At 36.6% G+C, this 26154-nt stretch overlaps 1 protein-coding gene across 3 annotated transcripts in view; it reads left to right on the top strand.

Moving 5' to 3' along the window:
* NOL10 (nucleolar protein 10) overlaps nt 1-25704 on the top strand; it is a 53085-nt gene extending 27381 nt beyond the window's left edge. For all 3 annotated transcript variants that reach the window (XM_050894559.1, XM_050894560.1, XM_050894558.1), the window contains 8 exons: nt 11040-11166; nt 12844-12923; nt 13098-13196; nt 13841-13930; nt 15684-15857; nt 16256-16503; nt 21815-21917; nt 25279-25704. In XM_050894559.1, the coding sequence (XP_050750516.1) occupies nt 11040-11166; nt 12844-12923; nt 13098-13196; nt 13841-13930; nt 15684-15857; nt 16256-16503; nt 21815-21917; nt 25279-25398 (1041 nt within the window). In that variant the 3' untranslated portion in view covers nt 25399-25704. The remainder of the gene's footprint in view (nt 1-11039; nt 11167-12843; nt 12924-13097; nt 13197-13840; nt 13931-15683; nt 15858-16255; nt 16504-21814; nt 21918-25278) is intronic.
* Nucleotides 25705-26154: the final 450 nt, after the last annotated feature.

Here is a 26154-nt window from a genome sequence, read left to right as displayed (position 1 = left end):
GAACTGTGAAATGACTGGAAAGCAGAGTTGTTATGAAGTAGCATATTACAGTTGTGCTTTGAGGCTGCCAAGTGTTAAAAGAAAAAAACTTTCCATTAATAAAAAGACACTTGAGTGCATCTTTGGCCTTTAAGCTATTTCTGAGTTTTGGTGTATCAGTCTTTTAGAACTGTGTTTTCCATCCAGAACAGTCTAATCCTTTATACAGAAAATTGTGCAAACAATATAAAAAGAATGTCTGGTGAATGATACATTACCTATCTCACAGTATTTACAAGAATAGGAAAAAAGTTGTTTATCTTCACAAACAGAAATGTGAGCTTCCTACTTTTAACCTAAACACTTTCAAACTGAAAAATAACATGCTGGGCTTATTCCCAAGAAAGGATATCCTCCATTTCCCATGCACTGGCTGAGAGACACTGTACCACTTATCACACATATATAGAAGGAAAACACCAACGTGCGATAATCAGGAAACAATTTCTGATCTTCCTGTAAAATTTGTTTTAGATGTTTTTTGGTGCTAATGATGTAGTAGTTCAACATCATCTATAGATCATGAAGGTGTAAGATCCTTGCTGACTGCTGTTGTGGATGATAGGACGATAGGCAGCACTTCTTCATTTTTTTTTAATAGATAGCAGCATGCTGACTGTTAAGTCCATACTTCCTTATAGTTTACATCATACCTTTCATAGAGCAAAGGAGAAAACTCTTGAAAGCAGGAGTTTTACTGAATTATACCGGGTGATTGCTCTGCCAGTTGATAGACTCACATGGTTTTTAGTGTTGTGACTTTCTTAAGCAATTGGTAGTATGGGACCCTCTGTTCTTGAGTTCCTATTTTAAGAAAACAGGTTTTGAGGGGGGAGCGTGCTTTCCTTTTTAAGTGGTAGAAAATTTAAGCCTTGAGTATCTGAAATATATGTTTTATTTCTTATGTTGCACTTGTTCCTTCCTTTGGGCCATCTGTTCTTCACCTGGTTTCTGAAAATTTAGAGATGCAGTTGCTCAGCTTCAGTCAGTGAAGAGAGATGCAGTCACAGATAATGAAAAGACGTAATTGCTGAAAGGAAGTTTTATACTATACTATGGTCTATCAGCACGTAATAAGAATTAGTGTCTTTTTTAGCTTTTGGATCAGAAAAGACAAAGTACGTGAGAATTTTCTCTGTGATAATTTCAACTAAGTCTTTATTTCATTATATTTGGAAGCAGAGGGAAGTGACTCTTGTGGCTTATCTGTATTGTCATCTTCTGTGCTGCACTCAGTAGTGAACCAAATGTGTTGAGAGTTATGACTATTTTATACAAAAATAGTAGCAAAGTTGTGAGGATTTAAGATTTCTATCACACAAACCTGAGAGATAAATAAAACCATCAAATATTTGAAAGCTTTCAAATATATATTTGAAAGATGTTTCCTACTCAAAGAAAATTATTTTGTAAGTTATATAAAATTTCTTCTCTCTACCATTATGCTCTGTAAAGAGTAGGTTGGTTTATGCTGAAGTTATCTTCATTATCTGTCTGGAGGAGTTGCACATTCCCAACAGGTAGTTGCCTTTCCTTCCCTTTGTGTTGTCTGGCAGTAGTTGTATAAACTCACAGAGCAGTCCTCCTCCTAGGTTTGCAAAGAGCAATTAAGCTGCCATGGTAGGGAGTTATTAGAAGCTCACACGTTCCCTGATTTCCAGTAGTTTGTCAGATATGTAAGGTAGATGTACAGATGGATTTGCCATTACCTTTATATCTGTAGCATCCCTCAGATTTCCCTAAAATGCAGGTCATGCTCTGAACTCCGGTACAGTAAGTTTTGTTTTCATGACTGTAAGGATACTTATGCTGTAACGTTCCTTGGCATCTGGCTTGTACTATGAAAGCCCTGTTGTTCCCCATCACTTAAAAGCACGAGAGGCAAGTCCCCACACAGTGTGACAGTTGGGAATTTTCCTGTCCCATCAGAGAAATGGAGAAGGGGACTTGCCGGGATTTTGCATTTCTGGCTTCTTGGTTCTTCTTACTTGTTAATTTGGACTGCAATCAGAGGCTATTATGTACGTACTAAAATCAATGCACATGTTACTCTCATCTCTATTATTAGTGGAAGTTTTGTCCATTGATGGCCCGTGCCCTTAGTATTGCAAGAAATGCTATTATATTTTGAGAAACAGATTTCTGACCATGTTGGAACAGGTAGAAGCTGTGTAGAAGTTCTCTCCTTGTGTAAGAAAAAGGCCAAGGCAGTTATGAAATCTCCTATTTGCCATTGCCTTGTCTGTCTCCCCTGCAGTCACAATTGTAAATCCAGGGGGAGAGCTTTGTGAGGGATTTATTCTTCAAAGAATGTTGTGATAGGGTGGGTTTTTTTCTGTTAGACTTCATATGAAATGTGGAGGTGTGTTTGTGAGGGAGGTTGTGCTGGTTCAGTGACATTGAGTCACTGAACAGTAAATTGACTTCATGAAGGGTTTAACAAATACCAGAACCTATGCAAAGGAATTGGTAAGAGCACATAGTCAGATGTGGTAGGGAATGGGAGGTGTGGATGGCCAAAGTAAAATGTGGTTGCTGCCTTTTATCATCAGCAAGGCATTAGATCAGCTGATCATACCTGATCTGCACCTTTTTTTCCATGGATAAAGAAACAGACCATCAGCAGATATTCACAGGTAAATAAATCCTGTGAAGCGAGTCTCAGCTGAACTTATTGCACAGTATTTAAGTAACTTACCTAAGTGCCTCTATTATTACAGCAGATATGCTATAGAAGCTGCTATATTAGAATAAGAACAGACTTTCAGGAACTTTTAATTCATTTCCAGCTGATATTTATGGGAAAGTTCTTGAAGCAGGTCATGCTTGTAACGCATGCTTTGAGAAGCCACTCTCTTCTTACTTCTTGAACTTCATTTGATTGGTTGACTTAATGTGAAAGTAGTAGGTTCTTGTACTATAAGTTTCTGTCTATTTTTCTGACCTCACATTGTCTCATCTCCAACTGTGTAAAGACCTAAAACATGTAGGGAGTCTGATAAATAAAAAGATCCATAGCAATAGTGACGAGTATTTATCTTTTATGTATGTCAGCATGTCAGAACACGATAGGGACATTGGTGAAAGCATCAGACTCCTTACTCTTAATGCCACGGCTGATAAGTTACAGATGACTTGTGAGAAGTGTCCCTTTTTCTTCCTGTCTTGTGAGGAAGAGAACTATTCTGCTAATCTTATCTACAATTTTAAGGAGTAACTTTCTTTGCTGAAAAATTATTTGCTCTTCCTATCTTGGAGGGTATTTTTTTCCCAACTTTATGAGCAACAGGACCGTTGCCTCCTTCGAAAGATGGTGGCTTCACCAAGAAGACACTCACAGTGAGAGCAGACCTGTCACTGGTTAACTGACTGTAATACCTGTCAGATCAGAGAATATGAGATTTAAAAAAAAAAAAAAAATACCCACTATAAAGCCAAACTGCTTAGGATTAGAAAAAGGAGTACTTACTATCTGATAACTACCAGGGCAGAAAGATTTAGTATCTCATTCCTAGAAGATGTGTGCAAGTTCCTGCAACAGTTTTTGTTTAACACTGGGAAGATCTTAAAAGCAACGTTTCCTTTAACATGCTCTCTAAGGAGTAAAACCTCCAAACTGTTGATTTGGCAGCTTCCATAGCATAGTGAAACGTAGGAAAACCAACCTCTCTGATTAATGAATCTGCCAAAAATGTCTGGATATGCTGGAGTTAGGATGAGAGAAAGAGCCAATTCGTTGTATAGTTCAGTGAAATTTATGAGTGTGTGGGCTTAAAACCAAATGCAATGCTGCTGTCAGTAGTATGCTGAAAAGGAAAAATGTGCTATTCAGTCTCTGTTGGTCATAGCTGTACTCCAGTGAACTACCTGATGGCCATAAAAGCATCAAATCTACACCATATACTGTAGAGTGAATGAAAGCATGAAATTATGCAAAATGAAAATATATGAGAGATTTGTTTGGAGTTTATTCCCAAACTCCATTTAATTTAGAGAATTAAAGAATTTTATTCAGTATTTAAATGGAATTACTCATGAGATTAACAGGGCACAATTGGAGTTGATTGTAGAGCGTTCATAGGGAGAAAGTAGATTAGGAAGGAATGGCAGAATAAAATTCAAAATCACAAATTGTTCGGAGCACGTTGGTTGCTAAGGGAAACACTGTACATGGAAACATAGTAGATAAAAACATAACACGGTAACATGATCCCAAGGCTCCTTTCTAACAGGAGCTAATCTCCTGGGCTCTCTGAAGCTCTTGGGCTGGGTATGACTGAAGCCCAAAAGCATAGAAACAAGAATGGAGAGCTGCAGCTTTTCATCTCTACAAGCTAGAAATAATCCATCTGATTTTTGAGAATTACCAATTGCAATTGATGTAACCTTAACTGTTAATGAGGTACAAAAGGGTGTTCTTTCTTCTCTTGCCTTTCCAATGCATATAGATGGAAACTTTTCAAAGTTATTACATATTGAGATCTGTCTAATTCTTAAAATTAGAGAACAAAACATTGAAAACAGTACTCTTAAAATGAATAGTAATTAATTACTCATGTAATTGCATTAATTAAACTTGGCTATGCAATTAGGGAGCTAATTATGTTTAAAATGCAATTGCACATTTCAATCACTGCCCACACCCTGGGGATCACCCACTTTTTTCTCCTCCCTCATTAGACCTTCTGTAATCTCCTTCTCCTGTTAAATGGTGTGATTGAAGCTGAGAATATGCATGCTTAGGTGTGCATTTGCTTTCTCCAGTAAGTGTGTCCTGTTAAAAGTTTAAAATGCTTTTTGTTGTGCAGTTTTATTAAAAAAAAAACCCACACACACCAAAATGAAGATTTCATTATTATTGTCTCCTCCAAAGAATTATTTTTGTCTCATACAGGTAAATATGTACATGAAGTCATTGAGTCATATGTATAAAATATATTTAATTTAAAGAAATTAAAATCTAGAAAAGAATATCTCTTTGTTAAAGTGCTTTAAGTTTGGGTTGGTTTTTTTTTTTTTTTTAAATGGGAACAGAGGAATGGAGGCACTTCCTTGGATCATGAAGTCCAGTCCCCTCTTATCCCAGGCAATCAGATTGTGTAATCTTTTCCATTAATATGTCAGATTTCATCAGAAAATTAGTTGTTTGTTTCTTCCTCATTATCTTAATTAAAAGGCTGTTCAAGAGTCACATTCCTCTGATGCTTAGCTAACTTTTCTAATTTACAGTGTCACTGTGATAACTTTGCATGTATTGATTCTTGTGCAAGCATTACTGTTTCAGAAATCATCCTAGCAGCCTTTCACTGTACGTGCTACAGTTTGAATTCACGTATCCTGAACATTATTGCCTGGAGTTGTACGAGATGTCTCCACTGAGTCATCATTCCTATCTTATACTAATACAATGGCCTTATATGACTATTTTATTGTCTTGTGATCAGTTGGTGTCATTTTTTCCTATTCTGTTCTTTACAGCTGATAGCAATTGGCTATACATTTCATCCAATTTCCAGCATCTTAGTTTTCAAGGTAGCTTTTTTCACTGAGAGATTTTGACCCTACTTGTGTGACAGTTTGTCATCAGCAGATTTTATTGGCATTTTCCTACTATATGTGGCAGTCATTACTGAAAACATTTAATAGGATAGTCCTTGGAGCTTCACTTGTAACCTACTTTCTGTGCAGTAACACCTCTATCAGCATAAACTGGTTCTCATTAGCAGGTTCCTATCTTGCCTTACAGTTATCGAAATTTTTATCTTAGTAATTTTACAATACACTGTACCCAGAGCTCTGCTGAATGCCTTAAAAATATGCTATTTTTGTTGTAATTGACATTATTCAAATAGTATGGCAGTGAATGATTTAACTAGTACATTTTTGCTACCTGGTAAAGGTCTTACAGTCTAACCTAAAATCCATAGAAGGTACCACAACAAACAATTTGAAGATTTTTGAAAGAAGGTTTTACTTCTAAAATACATTATGAAAGAGCAGTGATATGATGTATTTTCATACTTATTTGTTATTCACTGTATTACTATGGTATGGCATGACATGGCATTACAGTGTTAATTTTTGTGAAACTGTGAAGTTTCTGTGAAACTACATGTTGCTGTCTTGTACAGCCACGGCAGCTAATACTTCTGCTTTCCAAAGCCTCTGGAAGTGTTTTGTTGAATGATGTCCACATACATTAAGTTAGTCTTCTAGAGGGAATTCAGGCAGTGTAAACTTTGCAAATTCTAGTTAATTACTTTCAAATCTGATTTATGCTGTCTGTGAACATTTAGCATATTTTTGATTGCTAAAATACATCAATGAAGGTTGGGAGGAGTTTCTGCTGATTGAGTCTTAATATATTTTGACATCTTGTTTACAGCTGAAGAGTTTATCACTGCCTTGTATGAAATCTTCCAGGGACTTACTATTTAACATCCTGAAAAGTAGATTTTGGAACCTGTTTTGACTCCCTGAGAAGAAAAGAGCAACTGTTCAGTTCACTCGTGTAGAGTTGGTCCCTGAAACCTTCAAACAGATACTTAACAATACTCATCTGTATGTGCATTCAAAGTTGTTTAGTTTAAATCTCGTGACATCTGACTCTGGAAGCTTCTGCATATCCTGGGCTTCTTTTAAGTTGTTGAGCATGTTTAATACTAGTTAAGATTAGACCCAGTTTTTCTGTCGCTCCAAGGGCTCTGCGGAGCTGACTGTCAAATTGTTGAGTGGCATTTAAAAGTGTGCAAGTGCTGTCTGGTGTTCCAGATTGAAGATAAGGAGCATCTGTTGTGGGTTGGGAATAATACCTACTCTGTCCTAGGGTTCATTAATTTCAAGGGAATTACAGACCGATGACAGGATGATATTTTCTACAGAAGTGCTCAGGAATTAGGCATGGCCATAGGTACAGGGCATTGCAGAGCTGTTCCTCGTAAGATTTGTGGTGCTACAGGACTATTAAGTTAAACATCTTGTAAAATAGAATACAAAGAACTGTGTTTTTTGAAGTTATTTTACAATATTTAAAAAATATTTTTCTGTCAACATTTTTCTCTTCCTTTTCTTGAACACTTTGCACTTCTTGTCTCCGCTCGGTTGCATGCTAGATTACTTATCATATTTTGTGTTTTCTGTGTCTAAAGTTAAAAAAAAAAAAAGACATTCTAATGTGTACTAACAAAAATTTGGCATTAGATGGCATGATACTGATAATTATAAAGTCCACATCTTTACTTCTTGTGGCTTGGTATAAGACACGAAAGGCAATGGCGAGATGTCTGTATTACCTGTGTGTCGTAGTGGGAAGCCTCCTGTGGTAAGTCCGGCCGCATGGCTCACCCGTGGGGAGGAGAGGGCCACGCTCTCTGGCTGCTCCTCGTCTCCTGCCCGGCGTGACCCAGCTGCCACTCTGTCCTGCAGTGTGGTGGTGGGACACAATGTGGGATAACTGCATTTTGGTCACCTCATGGGTGCTATTTCCAGTCAGTTAAGGAGGAGGGTGCCGGGAGAGGAGGAGAGCAGGGAGCAGCCCACCCAGCTTGCTGCCAGCGGGGCGCAGCCTGCAGGTGAGGCTCCTCCGTTGATAGGCAAAAATATTTTCAAAGACAGTCTTCTTGTCTTTCACCAGCAGTTGGTGGAAATTGTCTCAAGAATTGGTTATCCTGCTGAAAACAGAATAATAATGAAAATAGCAAAAATACTGGTTCGATCACTGTTGGTGATGATGTCTGGTTTTCCTATGCTAAGAAATATTTGAGTAAAAGCTGAGTGTAGATGTGCACTCATTTAATAATGATTTTCCCATTAGCTGTGTGCAACTTTTCTAAAACTTGCAGAGAAACCTATTTGGTATATCATAAATATTGTAAAAATGAGATCTGTCAGTTTAGTTGCATGTGATTACCTACCTCGATAACATTTTCTTATTCTTGCTGTGAATTCCAGTGCATTTTTCTCCTTTAGATATGGTAGAATTGTATGTTCCCAGTCTAAATTGGCAAGTATATTAATTAGCCTACCCAAACTCCACAGCTTTGTGGCTGTTTTGTTGTTTTTGGCGGGGACTGCACACCAGGCTGAGGTGGTGCCAGTGCTGGGTGGCAGGAGCTCCGAGGGGTCCCACCTGTGCTGCTGCGCGCCCACTGTATGGAAACCCCTGAACTGGGGGGGACAGACAGGTTTCACCTACCCGCCTCATCCTTGGTGGCCCAGTGCAGACCAGCCCTCTGAACTGTTGCATTTGTACCTGGGCACAGGAATGGCGGCGCCTGCCATTTCACAGTGCTCTCGGCACCATCCTGAGATGTCTGTTGGTTGACAGTGGATGACGGAGGAGCATTAAACTCTGCAGTTAAAATGTAGTGGCAGTTAAATTCTGTGAAGAATTACTATTGCAAGAGAAGGACATTTCTTGTTTATGTTTTTGTCATTGTGACTGGTATTGTTTGCCTTTTCTATTTTTAAATTTCTTCCTAAGCTTTAAAAAATCTTCCATTTTAACATAGAAAGGAAAGCTCCTAAGGTGTCCTAAATAGGTAGGCAAGTGGTTTCAGTAGGGTGGGAGAGAGGGAAATAAGGCAATAAAACATACACAGACATCTCTGTAGGGTTTTCCTTTTTGTCAGTTTACCTGTGAAATTTGAATAATGGTTGGACTTTCTACTTTTTCCTGGTATTCTGCCACTGCTTTTTTTCTGTTAATTATCTCATTTCCCCCCCAACTTGTTTTCTATGATCTGATCGTCCAACTCGCTCCGCAGATTATAATGAATAATCGGGTCTTTTGGCTTTATGTGTTTCATGGCACAGGTTACATGCCATGAAAGGTTTTACTCTCAGTATCAGGTTTTGAGTACAAGGATACTTGGAACAGTGAGTGGAGCTACGGCTGAAAAGCAGATAAACTGTTTTCCCTTATTTGTGAGACTTCTGCTTTAGTTACTCGTTCAAAGATTTACACCAGTCAAGATCCCATCGGGGGATTACCCTAACTGATTGGAATGGCCTGAGTTCTAATGAGTAATGTGCACTTTGTAAGGCTTGAGCAGATAGTGTCGTAGACATGGAAGTGATGAAAAAGGTTTATTGAAGTGATAGAGATCTTTACATGATGTGTCAGCAAGATGGAATGAAGGGGAACTTTTTATTTAATGGGAATGGACACGCATCAAGGATTCTCTAATCTCATTTCTAATAATCTTCAGCAGAGAAACTTGTACTTAAATTTTATTACAAGACAAGTTTTGTTTAGTTAGTAAGTAACTTTTTTTTATAAGAAGGACAAATGGTTTCATCCAGAACAAAACTATAGGTAAACTTTAGAGAAGATTCCTCCATCCCAGTCATGCTTTGATGGTCATGCTTTCATTACCAGTGAAGCACAGATAACTGATTTCTTGAATGGCATGAAAACCAGTGGTACATTTAATATATCTAGACTGCTTTCTTATTAATTCTTGGCGTTTAGATTTGAAGAAGTGGGTTTTGGGGAAATAACTGAAAAATTTAAAATCTGGATGGAGACAAGAGGGAGACAAAAGCTTCTGCAATGTTGGCAAGAAATCAATATGAATGTTATATAGTGTTTATATAACATTCAGTCAGTGGAGCAGACATGGGGATTTGGTTAATTCATTAAGTAGGTAAAGTCTTTCCTGTTAGTGACATCTTAGGTCTTTCCTTGGAAGCTCTTACTAATTGGAATAAAATATGCAGCACTGTAAAAAAAGTGCAGTTTTTCATTTGGCATGTTATGGTTCTCAGCTAGGGTTGAAATTTTACAAAGATAAATCATACTTGATACAGAGACAGTAGTGGTCTAGAATACAATACTATTGTCTGGAGTGTTACAGTCTAGAATATTAGCAGAATATTATGGTCTACAATACAATTTTACAATTTTTTGTGTATAGTTGTCTTCAAAAGAAGACTTTGAATGAGTAGTAACACACTTTTTAAATGAATGGCCTTATCTCATACTGTTACCACACTATCATGTTAAAACAAACGGTATGTATTTTATATATATAAAATCACTTCTACTTGTTTCCATAATCGAATGGGATCTTAAAATGTTGTTGTTGAATCACAGCCATTCCTATGGTCACGTTGACTGCGGAGTTTTTAACGTAAATTTTTAGCAAACAAATCAGAAGCTTCATCAAAAGTCCCCCTCTAGGAGTTAACTGACAGTTCTAAAATGTCAGCTGATTTGCTCTAGAGAGAAAAATATAGTGTTGGATTTTTCCATTCGGCTAACTCACCTACTAAAATAATAGCACTGGAACAGTTGAGTATGGCTGCATGCATCAGGATAGAGAGGAATTTCAATCAGAACAGTGGGAGGCAAAAGTGAAGGGAGCTAATTGTTAACTTGGGAAATTGGAGGAAGCTTATATGGAAAAGTACATTGATAGTGCAGCATAATATTGTTCAAATAAATCCTTTGCCTCATGGTGGAAATATGCAAGTTTTTTAATATTTCCCATTATCTGTTCATACAGTCTGGGTTTATGCTTGAATAAAAATATGTGAAACATACCTGTGGTGTTTTAATTAAAATAAATAGGGCAGAATAGGATTTAACATGATTGCGTCATGAACGTAATAAGTTCAAGATCCAACAGTGCTTTACAGATTAGTTGCTATCTAGTGCCATTAGTTCATAATTTTATCTATAATGTTTGGCTCTGAGCTTTTAATAAATTAATCAGTCAGACTGGGACCACTTGAAACAGTTAAACTTGAAACCTCTAGATTGTTGGTCTCAAATAAATGACCTAAATGAAAATAACGCTTACATGATCTATAGTACTCCTTATTGGTAATGCAAGCAATAGGTTTAATTGTGTTCTCTACCTGCTGTTGCTCTTAAGGTCTGTTTTGATTTCAGAGGGATTCATTTGTTATTCCATTACAGAGCAGTAGCCGAGAGCCTAACTGTAGTTTTTTTCTGTAAGAATATACCATGTTATAACTTTCTATAATATCCACAGGTTTTAGGACCTGCCCCAAAATGGTGTTCCTTCTTGGACAACTTGACTGAAGAACTGGAAGAGAATCCAGAGAGCACAGTTTATGATGATTACAAATTTGTTACCAGAAAAGACCTTGAAAATTTAGGTAAAACAGTTGAATATCCTCTTTAGCTGACTTCTTTGTTCAGCTTTTGATCATTTACACATGTAAGTTTTGTAATTCTGATGTGACGTATGAGGACTGTTAGAAGTTCACTGGCAGTAGTTTCCTCCAGTCTTCTTGGTTATTAATATACCAGACTGATGGCTTTATGTTCTTTGGTTCCCAACCAGTGCAACACTAGATATTTGTGTTTCTCAGATTTTTATCCCATGAAGATGATTGATATTTGCTGATTTAATATGTCTAGGAATCTGTTGTGTGTGCTTTCAGACATTAAATGGAAGGCATCGGAAGAGAGGTTTGTTTAGTTTTCAGAATATTTTTGAGGCGCTCAAATAGTATGTTGGAACTCGCAGCAAAATCTGCCAAAGGCTACCCTATTTGAATGTAATTTCCAGAAAATACAAATCATTCTAGGGCTAATAGAAACAGGGTTTCAAGGAATTGGAATGCTGAAAATTATATAGCAGAGAAGGTAAGCATGCTTCTCCGGAGGTAGTTAGTCCTTTTTCTGTCCATTACATGTTTTTATTGCAATGTTTTGCTCCAGTTTAATTTACCTCTGAATATGGGAGTTGGGTTTGGCCTGGCAGGAGGCCATACAAGGAGGTGGTCATCCAAAGCACCTGCATCTTCAGTGTTAGAGTTCTAGAGTAGATGGTCTGAATGTAATCTGCAGACCCCTATCCCAGTCGGAAGGGCATAAGGCAAGGTAGTGTTATCTACACAGAGACTTGACTGGGAATACTTATTCTGCTTTAAATTCACTATAACTTAGTCAAATTCATTTCCGCATAAATGGAAGCTTTCAAATGAAGAACCAGCTTAAAGGATATTTTGTATTTCATATGTCAGGGTTTCTTTCTATTACTAGCCATTAGCTGGAGTACTCTCATTTTGCAATATGCAGGAAGATTGCTTCCTGGAAACAGTTAAAAAAATTTTTAGAGACAACTTTGCTTTCTGAGGTGCACAGCAGTTTCTCACTTTTTTTTTTTGCCATTTAGTTCTAGAAGAAGTTTGTTAATTCTTAATTTCTAAAGATTTGGGGTCTGTAGAGGATATTTTGCTATAAAAAGCTTTTCCTTTTCTCAGTCTTGGAATATTGTGAAGATACATGGAAGGAAAATCGGAGCTCTCTTAAGTATTTTCATTCTTACTTAGGTTAGGGCCTAGGGTGACAGTTTTATGACCTGATGTGGTACTGTATTTTTTCAACATGTTGATTCTTCAAAGATAGTGACCCAAGGCGAAACTCTTTAATTAAAAACATCTCTATACCACACTAAAAAAGTGATTGTCAAACTTCTACGGACTTTCAAAAAAATCCTCTCAAATTTTTCTTTGTAAACTTTTATGGACTGTAGTGCATGTGAGCATTTTTAAAAAGTGCACAGTAACATGTAGCATGACAAGAAAAATGGATTTTGTTGCTCTGAAGCTCAAATTTCTTGCTGGCCAAACCGATTTTTTTTTTTTTTTTTTTTTTTTTTTTTTGCGGTTTTACTTAGTCTTGATGTAATGGATGTGACTGTTAGATTGATGTGTTGCGTTGGCAGTGCTTGTTTTTCTTGAACCAGGTAAGTGAAGTGGCTAGCTTGGAGTAGGAGTTCTTTATATATGAAAGCTCTTTGAAATCCTCTGTAACTTTTTTCCCAGGCCTTGCTCATCTCATTGGATCATCGTTGCTCAGAGCATATATGCATGGCTTTTTCATGGACATAAGACTTTATCATAAGGTAAATAAGGCTGATCCTTGTCAATTTTTACTCTTAACAATAAAATACGTGTGTTGGGTTTTTGTTGGGGGTTTTCTTTGTGTTTTTTGTTTTGTGGGAGTTTTTTTCTCCAAATAATGGACTGTGTCCTGTATTAATAGTATTTTCTTTTTACTTCCTCCTGCTTGTTCAAAGGCAAAAATGATGGCCAACCCCTTTGCCTATGAAGAATACAGAAGAGAGAAAATAAGGCAGAAGATAGAAGAAACACGTGCACAGAGAGTTCAACTAAAGGTAAATCCTGTATACAATGAGTATGCTTCTGGGAAAACTATTCATAAAGAGTAATATATTCTTAAGTGTATCTCAGAGATGTAATGACTTAGGATTTGATTCTGTTTATCATCAGAGACACAAAGTAATTTATAGAACTTTTTGAATGGAACCGTAAAATTCCCATGCGTGTGATCCCCGTAGATGAGAGAGGCTGATACCAAACTGTATCTCATCACATTTGCCACTTGGGCAGATAACCTACTGGTAAAACTTGCAGTTTCTACTTCTGCCGTTAAACTGAATGACTTAAGCCATTAAAACATAATACTCTGGAAAGAGATATATAAAAATAGTATTGTGTTTATAACTAGTAGCTTTCTAGATTGAATTTGCTCAATATACAAGGAGAAAAAAGTGCTTTTAAAGTACTAAAGCTGATGCATTACAAGGAAAAAACGATACAGAAGTTCTGCTTAAATTTTCTTCAAGCACTAGTACTTTACTAGTACCTAGAAATATTTGGAACCAGTCAAGGAGCTTTTCAGCAAGAGTTATAAGAATGAATAAGAATTCTGTCTTCACCACACTTACAAATGTAAAGCATGTAGGTTTTTGCATGTATAAAAAAGTAATTTAGTGATTAATTGCTTTCCTCTCTTTAGAAACTTCCAAAAGTCAATAAAGAGCTTGCACTCAAACTGATTGAAGAAGAAGGAGAAGAGCAACAGGTTACTAGAAAAAGGAAACAGAAGGTGGGCTTTTGATTTGGAGACTTCTCTAACTGGGAGCACAGAAATAGTAATGCTTACAGTATTGATTTTTTTGTTGTTGGGGTTTGGTGGGGTTTTTTTGTTTGTTATCTGGCCAAACTGATTCAAAATTCCATTGTTTCTGTTTCTCATAAATAACTTATTCTAGTAGGTGGCTTTAAGGTGGACTTCACTGTAGCTGCAGCACCAGAAAGGCCATGTAGTAACTTAGAGCTTAAAACGATTAGATACTCACTGTGAAGATGATATGGGCTGTGTAGGACTCCAGAAGCTAGTTAAATGCAGAGTCAATACCAAAGTTGTTTGAAAAAGACCTGTTGTTTGTATTTGTTGGTATTTTGGTGGTGACCATGACAAGATAGTTGTCTGTAAAACTGAAGATACAATTGCCTTTCTTTGTGCGCACAGTTGACTACATTTTATAAAATAGCCAAAATGGTTTGCTCTTATGCAACAGGAATTCTTCCTGATGTTGAAAATAATCCATTTTTATCCTAAATGAAGTCTAAAGGAAAAAATGAGTTAATGTTTAGTATCGGGGGGGCGGGGCTTTCTATAGGTAGCACTTCATAGGTGTTCATTCTCACAGGAATATAGCATTCATGAAAGGCAGGCATTAGCTTCATGTGGCTTCTAATGAAATCCTCTGTGTTACAGTAGGAAGCATGAACTACTGAAAAAGTAGGTGGTGATAAAAACCTTAAATGCAGGCTGTCTAAGCCAGTGTTACGATGGAAATATGAGTTCAATAAATGGGGGCTTATTTGTCTAGGAGTACATACAGATTGTGTTATTAAGTGGACTAAAAAGAGTATACATAAAAATGCAAGTTCTGGTTATTTTCTTGAAATGGCATTAGAGTCTTATGAAGAACAATTTATTTTAGGCTTTGGGATTTAAATTTTAGCCTAATTTAAATTAACACATTTGCAATAGTTTCTGTGTTTGAAATTTGCACTTGTTTTCTGTATCTTCCCCCCACACACACACTTCTTCAGTAACAATGAAAATTTAACACTGGGGTGGGATGAGTGTGCTGGTATAAGTTTGGCAATGTTGAAAGATCAGCTTTTTATAATAAAAAGTTATGTATTCAATGATTTTAAAATGACGAAAACAGGTATTCACATAAGCTGAAATTTTAGCTTGAACTGTTCCTATTTAAGCAGTAGCATAATTTACACTGAGCTAATTTTACTTTGACATGAATGAAGCTGCCTTTGCCATCCTGTGTGCGAGGGCAGTGAAGAAAAAGTGTTACAAGATGTATAGAAACACTTACTTTTGTGTATTTACAGTAAAACAGTAGTAGCATTGCATAAAGACATGTTTACCGTGATAATTTGTTGTACATGTTGTAGAATCATCCCCGTCAGGCAGAGTATTTGCCTTGGAGGTACTGCTGATTAGTCAATAGATATCAACACGTCTCCAGACTAGCTGGCTGAATGTATGAGAAACATTAATTCAAAAATATTAGTAATTGTGTATTTAAGGTGTCTATAGTGTGCATAAAAAAACCTGTCTTGCTTACAGGTAGCTTAGAATGATACTTATTTGATCTTTGTGAAAGTAATAAAATATAATAAGCATAAATCTTGATTTTATATGACCTGGAAGGAACTGGCATTTCACATGCTGGTTTTGAGTTTTGTTTAATTAAAAAGGTGTTACTTACTTTACCAATGTCTGTTTCTGAATTTTATAACTCACTTGTGCTTTGCTTCTTTTCTAGAATCTGCCTAGCCTTCTCAAAGATGATCGTTTTAAGGTCATGTTTGAGAATCCAGATTTCCAGGTGGATGAGCAGAGTGAAGAATTTAGGCTACTTAACCCACTTGTTTCTAAAATAAGTGAGAAAAGAAAGAGGAAACTAAAGATCTTAGAGGAACTGGAAGCACAAGAACAGGTAAAATATTTTCCATTTGGATTAGGAAAAATCCATAGGGTTTTTTTTTTTTCTTTATTTCAAGCATTCAGATTTTTCACTCTAGAAAGAAGGAAAGATGGAGGCAATGCAAGAATGTCTGTATTAGCTACAGTAATTAAGTGTAATTTATAATGTTATCCTAGTTTTTAGATGTGAACAATATTGTATCTACATGAATATAGGTTTGAAAAACATAAAATATGTAGGTGGAAACAATTTTGTAATATATCTGCTTCATTTGCTGTTACTGCTTTTGTTCAAATTTTAGTTCTCTTCAACTGTATCTATGTAAAAGCTGTCACGTACTCTAATTGCAGGAATGGTTTGAAAGGAAAATTAGTTGATGATTTCTCATTTTATACTATTTTTGTCTGCAGGAAGAGGAGGAAGAACCAGAAGGAAAAGCAAGTGATGCAGAAAGTTCTGAGAGTTCAGATGATGAAAAAGGCTGGGTTGAAGAGGTCAGGAAACAGCGCAAGCTTCTACGCCAAGAGGAAAAAGTAAAGCGGCAGGAAAGGTTCAAGGAAGATCAGCAAACATTACTGAAACCTCAGTTTTTTGAGATTAAAGAGGGAGAGGAATTCAGAAGCTTCAAAGACTCTGCCAAAAAACAAAAATTAATGAAGTAAGACTAATGTTCCTATTTTAATAGCTGGGGGTGGGCGATTCTCAAGTATTTCTCTACAATGCAGGCCAGTGGCACTTTGGCTTGGAACCACTTACTAGTAAAGCCACATCTGGTGATTCAGGGATGTAACTTAAAGCGACATAGTTGTTGAAAGCTTTGTTTTGTAGTTAAACAAATACAATGTTTAAAGTATGGCAGAGACACAACACAAATGAGATGAGTAGGAGATTAATATTTTGAGCCAAATTTGGGGATCCATTATTCAGTGTTGGTGAACTGCTGCTTTCACAAATAACAACACTGATGTCTGTGAGACTGATTGTATTTCTCCACCAGTGTCAGTATGAGGTTTTCATCTGGCCCTCTAAAAGGATGTAGAATACTGTATGGCTAGTCACTATTTTGAGGGTAGGGTCAAGGTGGTAAAAGAAAAATTGTTTTGTCTGGGTATTTTTATGGCATCCAGAAACTTTCAAAAAGCTATGCTGTCCTTATGTTGTCAAGTCTTACTATTTGTGTTTTTGTTTTTGCAATACAAAAAATCAGACTTTTTTTTTTTTTAAATTTGCATTTCCTTAAATTGATGATCAACTGAAGTAATTGAGTACTGTATAAAGAGCACATCAAACTAAAGGACTTGGCTTTAAGGTGCTTAATGCCTGCAAATATCATTGATTTTTTTTTTTTTTTCCAGAGGTGAGTTGAGCCCTTCAGAAGATGAGATTTAATAGCCTTTTATTATTTGGCGCGCAGACACTAATATTAAAACCTTGAAAGACAATAGCTTCAAAGTTTTTGCAGCACACTGGATGCAGAGCAGAATTTTGACTAATGTTGGAAACAAGTTGCTGGGCTAGATGGATCTCGTAATAGCCATTGTGTTTTTACTTAGAATGTAATGATACAGCCAAAGAAAAGGAAGTGAATAATATATATAATGGGGCTCTTTCTTTATGTCACTAATGACTGACTCTACAACCTAGTTGTTTCATGATGGAAATTTTCTGGAGATATGTAAAGAAACATTTGATAAAAATTCAGCCGGTCCCTTAAACGTGCGAGTTTTTAACTGGAATTATCATGTAAAATGGTCTTTAAGTATTACTGAGACAGTGTTTCTACAGTAGTCTAGTAGTCTATGATTTCCATGTTGTACCTGTAAGACCTCTTTAAATAGAAGTAGTAGTTTTTATAAATTGGGATTTATAGCAGTTCAGCAGAACTGATTCCCATGTTTTCCTTAGCTGTTTTTTATCAGCAAGTGTTTTCACACAGGAATTTTTCTTTGTATTGAATATACCTACTCATTCTGGACTCTAACTTTCTTACATTTCTCCATCAACTTTCTTCTGATTATTTTTCTTTCTTTCTTCCAGAAGATGAAGCAACTTTTTACTTGTGTCAATTTTTCTTTTTTGTCAGGAGAAAATCCACTCTGGACACTCTGACAGAGTATTATAGGTTAAGGATATTTTTTACATTGTACTTAGATTTATAGTCGTGTTAGCAAGTGACTTGAAAGGAGCCTGAGACACTGGTCAAATGGCACTGTATTCTCATTGCCATTGAAATACTTCCCTAAAAGGCAGTATGGCGGTGGCCTACTCGCATATTGTTCTTTTACACAAATTCAGTTGCTGACCTATAAAGGAAATTCTCAAGGACACTCAATTTGAAGTATTAAGACTTCATTTTGTTCAAAACATGGAAGGCTTAAATGTGAACAGGGATACTGAAAGTTAAGTAAATAAGCCAAGACAGGTGTAAGGAAGAGAAACATTTAGAAAAAATTAGCACAGTGTGACACAGGACGAAGTAAGTTCTTTCATCTGTTGTAAAAAGGCAGAAAAATCATTGCTTCAGCTTGGGAAAAATGAAAGCTGATACCACAGACCTGTCCAGTGGATGGAGGAATATCAGTGATGACATAAACCATGGAAAGACTTTTAAAAGACTGCTTTTAGGGAAAAGAGAATCTGTCTTAAGATTCGCTGCTAATTCTCTGCAGAATATTTTGCAAGGTGTGATGTGTAATTAGGGTGGCTTAGGTTAGATACCTCTGTGTGGTAGGTGCACAGATGGGATGTGATGTAAAATGTTAAAAAAAAAAAAAAAAAAAGGAGAGAAAATTGAGGATAGAATAGGATGACAAAAAAAAAGGATGTGACAGCATTACATTCTTTATGTTTTTCTGAGTTGCTGTCATTGAATTGTCTTTCCCTGATTTTTTTTTTATTTTTGTCTAAGCAATTAGCTCTATACTCGCTGATCCCATTTGTGCTCATCCAAGCATTGTTCTTAGTATGGAGTTTGATATTCTGCAAGTTCTTAGAAGAAATTAAAAATTAACAGCTGGTATCTGTTTCTTATAACGTATAGCTGATGTGATTCTGTAATCATAATGACTTTGTGTTGTGAGCTAACTTGTTTGGTTAATAAGCATTTTTACATATTAGAATTTTCTGAAGAAAATACTTAAATATGTTTTCTGCTGGCCTTACTCAGTGATAAGTAGTCAGCATAAAAATAATTAATTCCAGTAATGTACTGAAAATTGGAAAGACTGTAGTGGCATGTACAATCTGGTGAGGCTGGCATGTTTGTCTTTGATTTGATTTATCCAAGTTATGGAATGATGGTCTGTGACCAATATAATTAAGTACCTTAATACCTTCACTATGCATTTAATGGCTAGGTGTTCTTTTTTTCTCTAATCATATAATGTTCTACCTGAGGAAACAGTTTATGACTTATATAAAACTGGGTGTTTCTTTCAACATGTTCCTGACTCAGCACGGCTCCAAGCCCAACTTCTAAAGCAGTGGTGCGTACTATAAATTTCTTCATAGACCAACAGTCTACGCATTTCTTTACGCAGGAAAGCTGCAAAATTTACTCATGGTTGTAAAAAATGCCTTGGCTCAAATCCGTCTACATTTTGTTTTCCCCTTTTGCACTCTTGTGCTTACACATGAAAACCTGCAAAACTTTGCTTTGTTTACTTACTGCGTAAGTTCCTTACACAGTAACTTAAAAGGAATCCATAAAAGGAAAGAGTTTTTATCAGTGTGCTAAGAGCTCTTTTGATTTTCTTGATGTCCCTTTAAAAGGTTTGTTATTGAAGTTAGAGCATGTCAAAATTAAAAACTAAAGTAGTCATACTTTATAAAGTATGACAGTCAATGTATATATCTTCAGAGGTGGCCAAGAAAGTCAACAAAAGCATAGTTGACATTCCTAGGTATTGCTAAAGTAATACAGCAGGAGAAGTCCTGAAAAACTGTTCTCTTTATAATGGGGAAAAAAGAAGTGCCTGGGCAATTTTTTTGTTTGTTTGTTTTTTTACCATAGGGCAGGGGAAGTTGCTTTTAATAACGCTGTTAATGTATCCCTTGAATCAATTTGTTGAAGATGATTTAAAAAAAAAAACAAAAAAACCTAGCTGTTGTGTTTGTGTATCAGTGTGTGCAATTCACTATCATTTGAGGTGTGCACATTTTCAGGTAAATATAGCCATACCTGCAATTAATTGCTCAGTAAAATTGCAACCCCACAGCGTTTTGCTAATATCTCCTCATTTTAATTTTTCTCCTGACTGAAGCAGTATCTAGGCAGTCATGCTAAATAATTGCTGGGTAGTAGCCATATTTCTCCGGTTCACTTTCAAAGGGGACAAAAATGGGACTTCACTTGAATGTAGAAATCCCACCACAATGTCAGTGACTGATCTTCTGCCATAGTTAGCTCTAAGGCTTAGCTTGTCTTCCCGATTCGCACAGATGGAACAAGTTTTTACATGTACTCAATGAAAAATATACTACAGAAAAAAATACAATCAAAGTACCCAGTCATGAGAAATAAAGTAATTCTTGACAGTAATTTTTCATTGTTAATCTGGAAAGTCTTTGTTACATAAAATGGCTCACTACCAAAATTCAGCGGACTTCAGCGACTTCATGCATAGGCCACAATCCATGAGCCCTTCATCCATAGAAATGCCATTCACTTTGATGGCTGCTAATCATCTGTATTTTTATGATGACTTATTTTCCACTTTAAAACTTGTACAAAAAATGTCTCAGCCTTCTTCAGAGAGCTCTAATAAGGCACTAATAGCAGCATCTCAAATTGCAGGAACTAATTTTGTTTACAGTTAGGTGAATGTTTTCTAAGCGCATCTCTGAGTTTGATCATACAAGCCATGTCATATTCTCAGGTGGCACTACCTACTCATAGGGCCCACATTATAGAAGAAGGACTAGCCATCTTAGGACTCCCAGGTGCCTTTCGGGAGGCTGGCTGAAACCAGCACCATCCCTGCCTGCCTGCCTCACCCCTGTGCTGGAGGCTGTGCAGGAACAAGGTGTATTTCCACTCCTCAGCTGTTCCAGTTTACAACCCAACTTACTGAAGTCAGCAAGGGTGATATTAAATATCAGCTCACAACCTGGAGCAACTGGGACACATCCATGTGTCTTGCTTTAGTAGGGGCATTAACTTCCAGTGAGGGAGAGCTGAAAGCAGTATCAGTTTCGACCACAACAGCTAGCTCCTCCGTAGAAATGCTGGAGTTCAGTGCCTGAGGGAGAGGCTCTATACCAGCTTGCTTACAGAAACTAACTGATGAGTACCATGCTTGAAGGCACATACTCATGTGGAGCTCCTCTCTGGGGTCAGGGTCTGTCTTATTTATCACATTCATTTGTTTGCATTGTTCTTTTATTTAGAAAACTATTTGCGTTAGACTGTTAGGGGCACAGTGTCCATCCAAACAGTCATTTGTATTTGGACTAAGTAGTTTGTCTCTGTCAATGAAGCGATTCATTCGGTGATGAATTCGTTCTGATGTATAGTCAAGATTATTTCCTTTCCTCAAAAGTGTTTCCAATTCAGAAATTACAAGATTCTAAGAAAACTGTATATATCTAGCCTTACTGTTTTTTTGTTTGTGTCGGTATCTATTACTGCAGCTGAATGTTCCTGAATTTTTCTGACATTTCATAGAAAACTATAGCAATAGAAGGGTGTGGTTTCTTTCTCAACTAGAGTCCTGTTGCTTTTTTAAAAGAAAAAACAGTGAACTTTACAGAAATTTTAAAAGTGTTTCTACTGAAAGCAATATCTGGAGGAAATGAATTGAACTTGTCTTTCTTTTCTGTTTACTGAACATTTATTTTTTTTGAGATTTTTTAGAGTTATGGCATTTCAGGGTTTCAGAGAAACTGAGATTAGTTTTGACTGCATTATCAGCCTTTATTATAGTAAAAAGATGGCAAGAATAGGGACTAATGTTAATTATTCTCTGCAGGAAAACTCTTGGAGATCGTTTAAAGCTTGAAGAAAAAGTTGGCACGCTCAATGTGTCTGATACCACAGTAGGCAGCAAACAGGCAACATTCAAATTAAAGAAGGTGAGCTATATATATAATTTTTTTAAGATAATACACAAGTAACTTTAGTTTTTGCATGAAAGAACAGGAACTTTAAAACCGTCAAACAAATGTCCCTCTTCATTTCTTTATAAGCTGCCAACTCTTCTGCTTCTTGCCAAGAGAATGAAAGCCTCCGGTAGTACACTGTGTGTTTATACCCTTATAACTCAGGCAGCACTCATAAAATGTTATGTTCTGGTGGAAAATACTGGCTTCCATCTTTTAATAGTTTATTTGCAGACATACCATCAGAAGCTTGTGACCTTAGCTGACGTCTGTGCCAGGACTGATCAGATCTTGGTCTGCAAGTCCGAATGCAACCAGGATGCTGTAGGTGACAGGCTTTCTATTGGTTGATAATGTTGCTAGTTTTCAGCATGATAACAACAGAGCTCCTAACCACCTTTGTCATTGAACTTGTGTAACACAGATCACAAGAATGAGCTCTGGTCCTGTTTACTTGCCAAATTCCATTTGAAGTGTGTAGCTGATTGCTGCCTATCTACCTTTCCCAAAGGGTTTTGATTTCCCATCCTAAGGAATTTTGTAGATTGCAGACAGATGATTACATTATAGTGTGGGCAGAGTTAAATGCATGTGTGCATCTGCTACTGCTGTAGAACACTTAAGGATTTTTTGCTAGAAAATTGCTTTAGAACTGAGGAAAGGACACATTATAAAAGCTGAAGACCCATATTAATTGATACTTGAGCTGACAAAATGTACTTCAGTTAAAACTGATTTTCCTCAGGTAAGCCTCTTTGCTATAATACTTTTCTCCTTACCAGTGGCCAAATATTATTCTCACCGGTAAAACTGCTGTCACAAGAATGGCTAAGTAGTTATTTGATTGTCACATTGGGTATGCCTGAAAAAAATTTTTAAATAACCAAATCTTATGGACTCTACCTTACTTGTTTTACCTGATTATTATCCTTTTTCATCTGTTTTTGATTTCTGTATTGCTGGAATTTGAAATGTGTTGACTGTGGAATAAGTCACAGATTCCTCTGCAGTGCTGTGTAGGATAACCATTCTGGGGATTTTACCAACTGCTGTAACTGATATGTTAGTGTCTTGCAGGTAATCAAATGGGCTTTGCAGGGCTTTGAAAGCAGTCTTTTTTTATAGTAGCTTTAAATTAGAAAGCACAAAGCCACAAGGTTTCTTGCAATTGATGGTGAACAATGAACTATCACCTTTTGCTAACAGTTTTGTGAAGATTTGGGAGTAAGGTGGAAGAAGAGAGATACGGCAGTGGTTCGGAATGCCATTTTTACTTAATTCCATCAGATACGCTATAGCTTTGAGGTTTTTTTTAATTATGTTGCTGCTAATGTATATGGATTTTTTTTCTCTTGACTATTAACTTGATGTTGCTTTATTGAAATAAGTATGTTGTGCTCATTTGCATTAAAAAGATTTTTAAAAGACTAATTAAAAGAAAAATAATGCATCTACAGTGGAGATCTTTTCTCCTATCAACAGAATAGCAAAATAAGACTTAGAAGTCTTGTCTCAAATAAACAGACCCTGTGTGTATATTCTGAAGTCCCAGGGAATGGAGCAGGGAGAGCTAGGAAGAAGTCACGCTATGCAGTATGCTGTGTCTTGACACTCCTTTTGAGAGGATGCGGAGATGAAGTTGGCAAGCCAAAAGGGATTTTAGTGTTACTCTGATCATCAGCTTCTGCTTTGTGATGCCCTTGCCTTAAAGTGCAGGTGTATTTAGGAGTAGGTAGAAAGATTTAGTGGGGGAGAGAATTGTGCTTCTATAGGATTGGTACCACTCGACCTTGTAAGTCAGTGGAATTGAGACTGAACTTGGCTGCTGCAGTTGTGGTATGTTAGCAGCCTCCCAAATGCCCAGCAACGACTGGCAGATCCAGCGATGAAATTGTTTGTCATTGATATTTCACAGTTTAGTTTTCAGGGGATTTTAGTATGGTTCCTACAGTGTGGCGTCCTGTTTTTCAATTTCAGCATGCTTTATGATAACAAATAGATATAACAAAATAGCAGGGTTTCTAAAATACCGAAGTACTTACACTACTAGGGAGGTATAGAGAACATTTTTTTTAAAAAAACCCCAAAACTTCAAATGCAAATCAAGATCATTCAATTTAAGTACACTAACGGTAGCAGTCAACATTAAGTTGACTAATCAAAGTAAGATTTCTCAAGACCATTTCAGACGAAGTCTGGAGACAGAGAGAAACTACTTACTTTTTCAAACAGTGGGTTTCTTGTTTCCCTACTTGCAATGGAAACAGGAGTCAATAAATTTCAACGACATCTAAAGACCACTAGCTTTTACTGCCATGATACTGGTATGGGCTTATTGCTACATTTAGTAAATTGGTTCATATCTCACCTCAGCCAAAATGTTGTCTACACATGCAAATCTCTAGCTCAAGTTTAAATGGTACTTTAATGGGAGATTCAGGAAGAGATGGGCTGACGTATGAATGCTGCTGATTACAGAATTAGATGCAGTGGGGATACAGCTGCATATCCAGTAATTCTGTCGCACTGTTAATGCACTTACCCTGGGCTGCCGTTGAAATTGCTCTAATTGCTGGAGTATTTTATAGCATGGACAGTTGCCTGAGCTTGGCTAGTTCAAGTCTGCTGGTTCCAGTTTATGCTTAGTTTGAAGACAAGCCTTAGTCTTCCAAAGAAAATAGTAGTTTATGGCTGTAAGAGCCATTTCATCTATGTGGTATGTAAATGAAACCCTTTCAGCATATTTTTGGTGAAGAGGAAAAACATTAATAGAGCATGTGCCACAGGAGCAGAGATTTTAAATTATTTTCACGTGGAAAGTCTTTCTAGAATTGCATACAGCATATCAAACACTTTCAAGAACTTCTAAGAACACTTTTTAGAGAACCTGTATGTTTCAGCAAATTTAACTAATTGTTCTGTCTTTTTAAAATCCATTTGTGCAAATATTAAATTTGGTAATACTAGTTAACCAAAGTAGATACTAAATAGCCTCAAATTGTGCTCTACCTTCTTAAGGTCATTAAAACATAAATTCTGGATAGTAATTTTACAGTCTATTGTTAGACATTGGTTTTCATCTGAAATATGTTATTTTATTCACTGTTTTTTGATTTCTTTGTCTTAAATGTTTGCTCTGAATTACTTGGAATGATAATGCCTAGGGATATCCAGAATCAACAGGTATGGTATAAGACAAGATGGCATGGGACCATTTACAGTAACATTTCCAGATTTCCCTAATGGAATTCTGACTTGATATACAGCTACTTGAACAATGAGGTGATATGTAAGTTTACAAGACCCTGAGTCTATTTTTGTTTTAATATTCCAGTCAGAACAGCAAAAGAAACAGCAGGAAGCTGAGAAACGACATCGTCAAGAGAGGAGAACTCTTAGACGTTCTGCTAGTCATCTCAAGAGCAAACGTGGAAGAGGACGACTGTTTCATTGATTTATTTTATGTTGTTTTTTTAAGAAACTTCTTTTATCTCATTTTTCATTTGAAAAAGGGACTTGTTCAAATTGGGACACAGTACCAATGTATTTGTATTTTGATTCATTGATGAACACAAAAACCAGAACTTGCTAAACCCTGTGTTCATTATTCAAAAGTTCATGAAAGTAGAAGTATTGACCAAAGGACACTACGAGTATGGTGTGTTATAAACTCCAGCGTGAACTGTATTTGTGCAGAAATCACCAGCAACTGGTTCTTGTGTAACCCTGGATGTTTTCTATATAAGAATTTATGTATACAGTGAGGCTGCCTGTGTTTTATTTAACTTAAGAGCTGTGGGTTTTTGCTTTCTGAAATCTTTATTTGTGACTGCTTAGATAGAAGATCAAGGGTAAGTTATTCTGTCTAAAAACTTATCTTTACAAAGGCACGACAAATTTTTCTTTTATGGTTCTTGAAGGATGACACACAATCGTGTTTTTCAAAAACTGACTTTGGCTTTATATTCTTGGGTTGCCTTAGTAGCCAGGAGGAGGTACAAATGGTCGTCATGAGGGCAACTGAGAATGCCTGATTTAGGTTCCTCTAAGTCACTCTATAAGGAAACCTCTCTTCCCACACTGATGTACAAAGGGGAATCTCAGAAGGATAGTCTTAAATTTTGTGAATGTTGCCTTTACTCAGAATCCTTAGGACCAGGTTTAATATGTTTTGGTAAGCTAGCCATGGTTCAGTAGATCAAGTGGTATA

The sequence above is a fragment of the Gymnogyps californianus genome, chromosome 3 (assembly GCF_018139145.2).
Source record: "Gymnogyps californianus isolate 813 chromosome 3, ASM1813914v2, whole genome shotgun sequence".
Taxonomy (NCBI): domain Eukaryota; kingdom Metazoa; phylum Chordata; class Aves; order Accipitriformes; family Cathartidae; genus Gymnogyps; species Gymnogyps californianus.
Note: the sequence above shows the minus strand (reverse complement) of the source record. Positions and strands in the feature narration are given on the sequence as shown.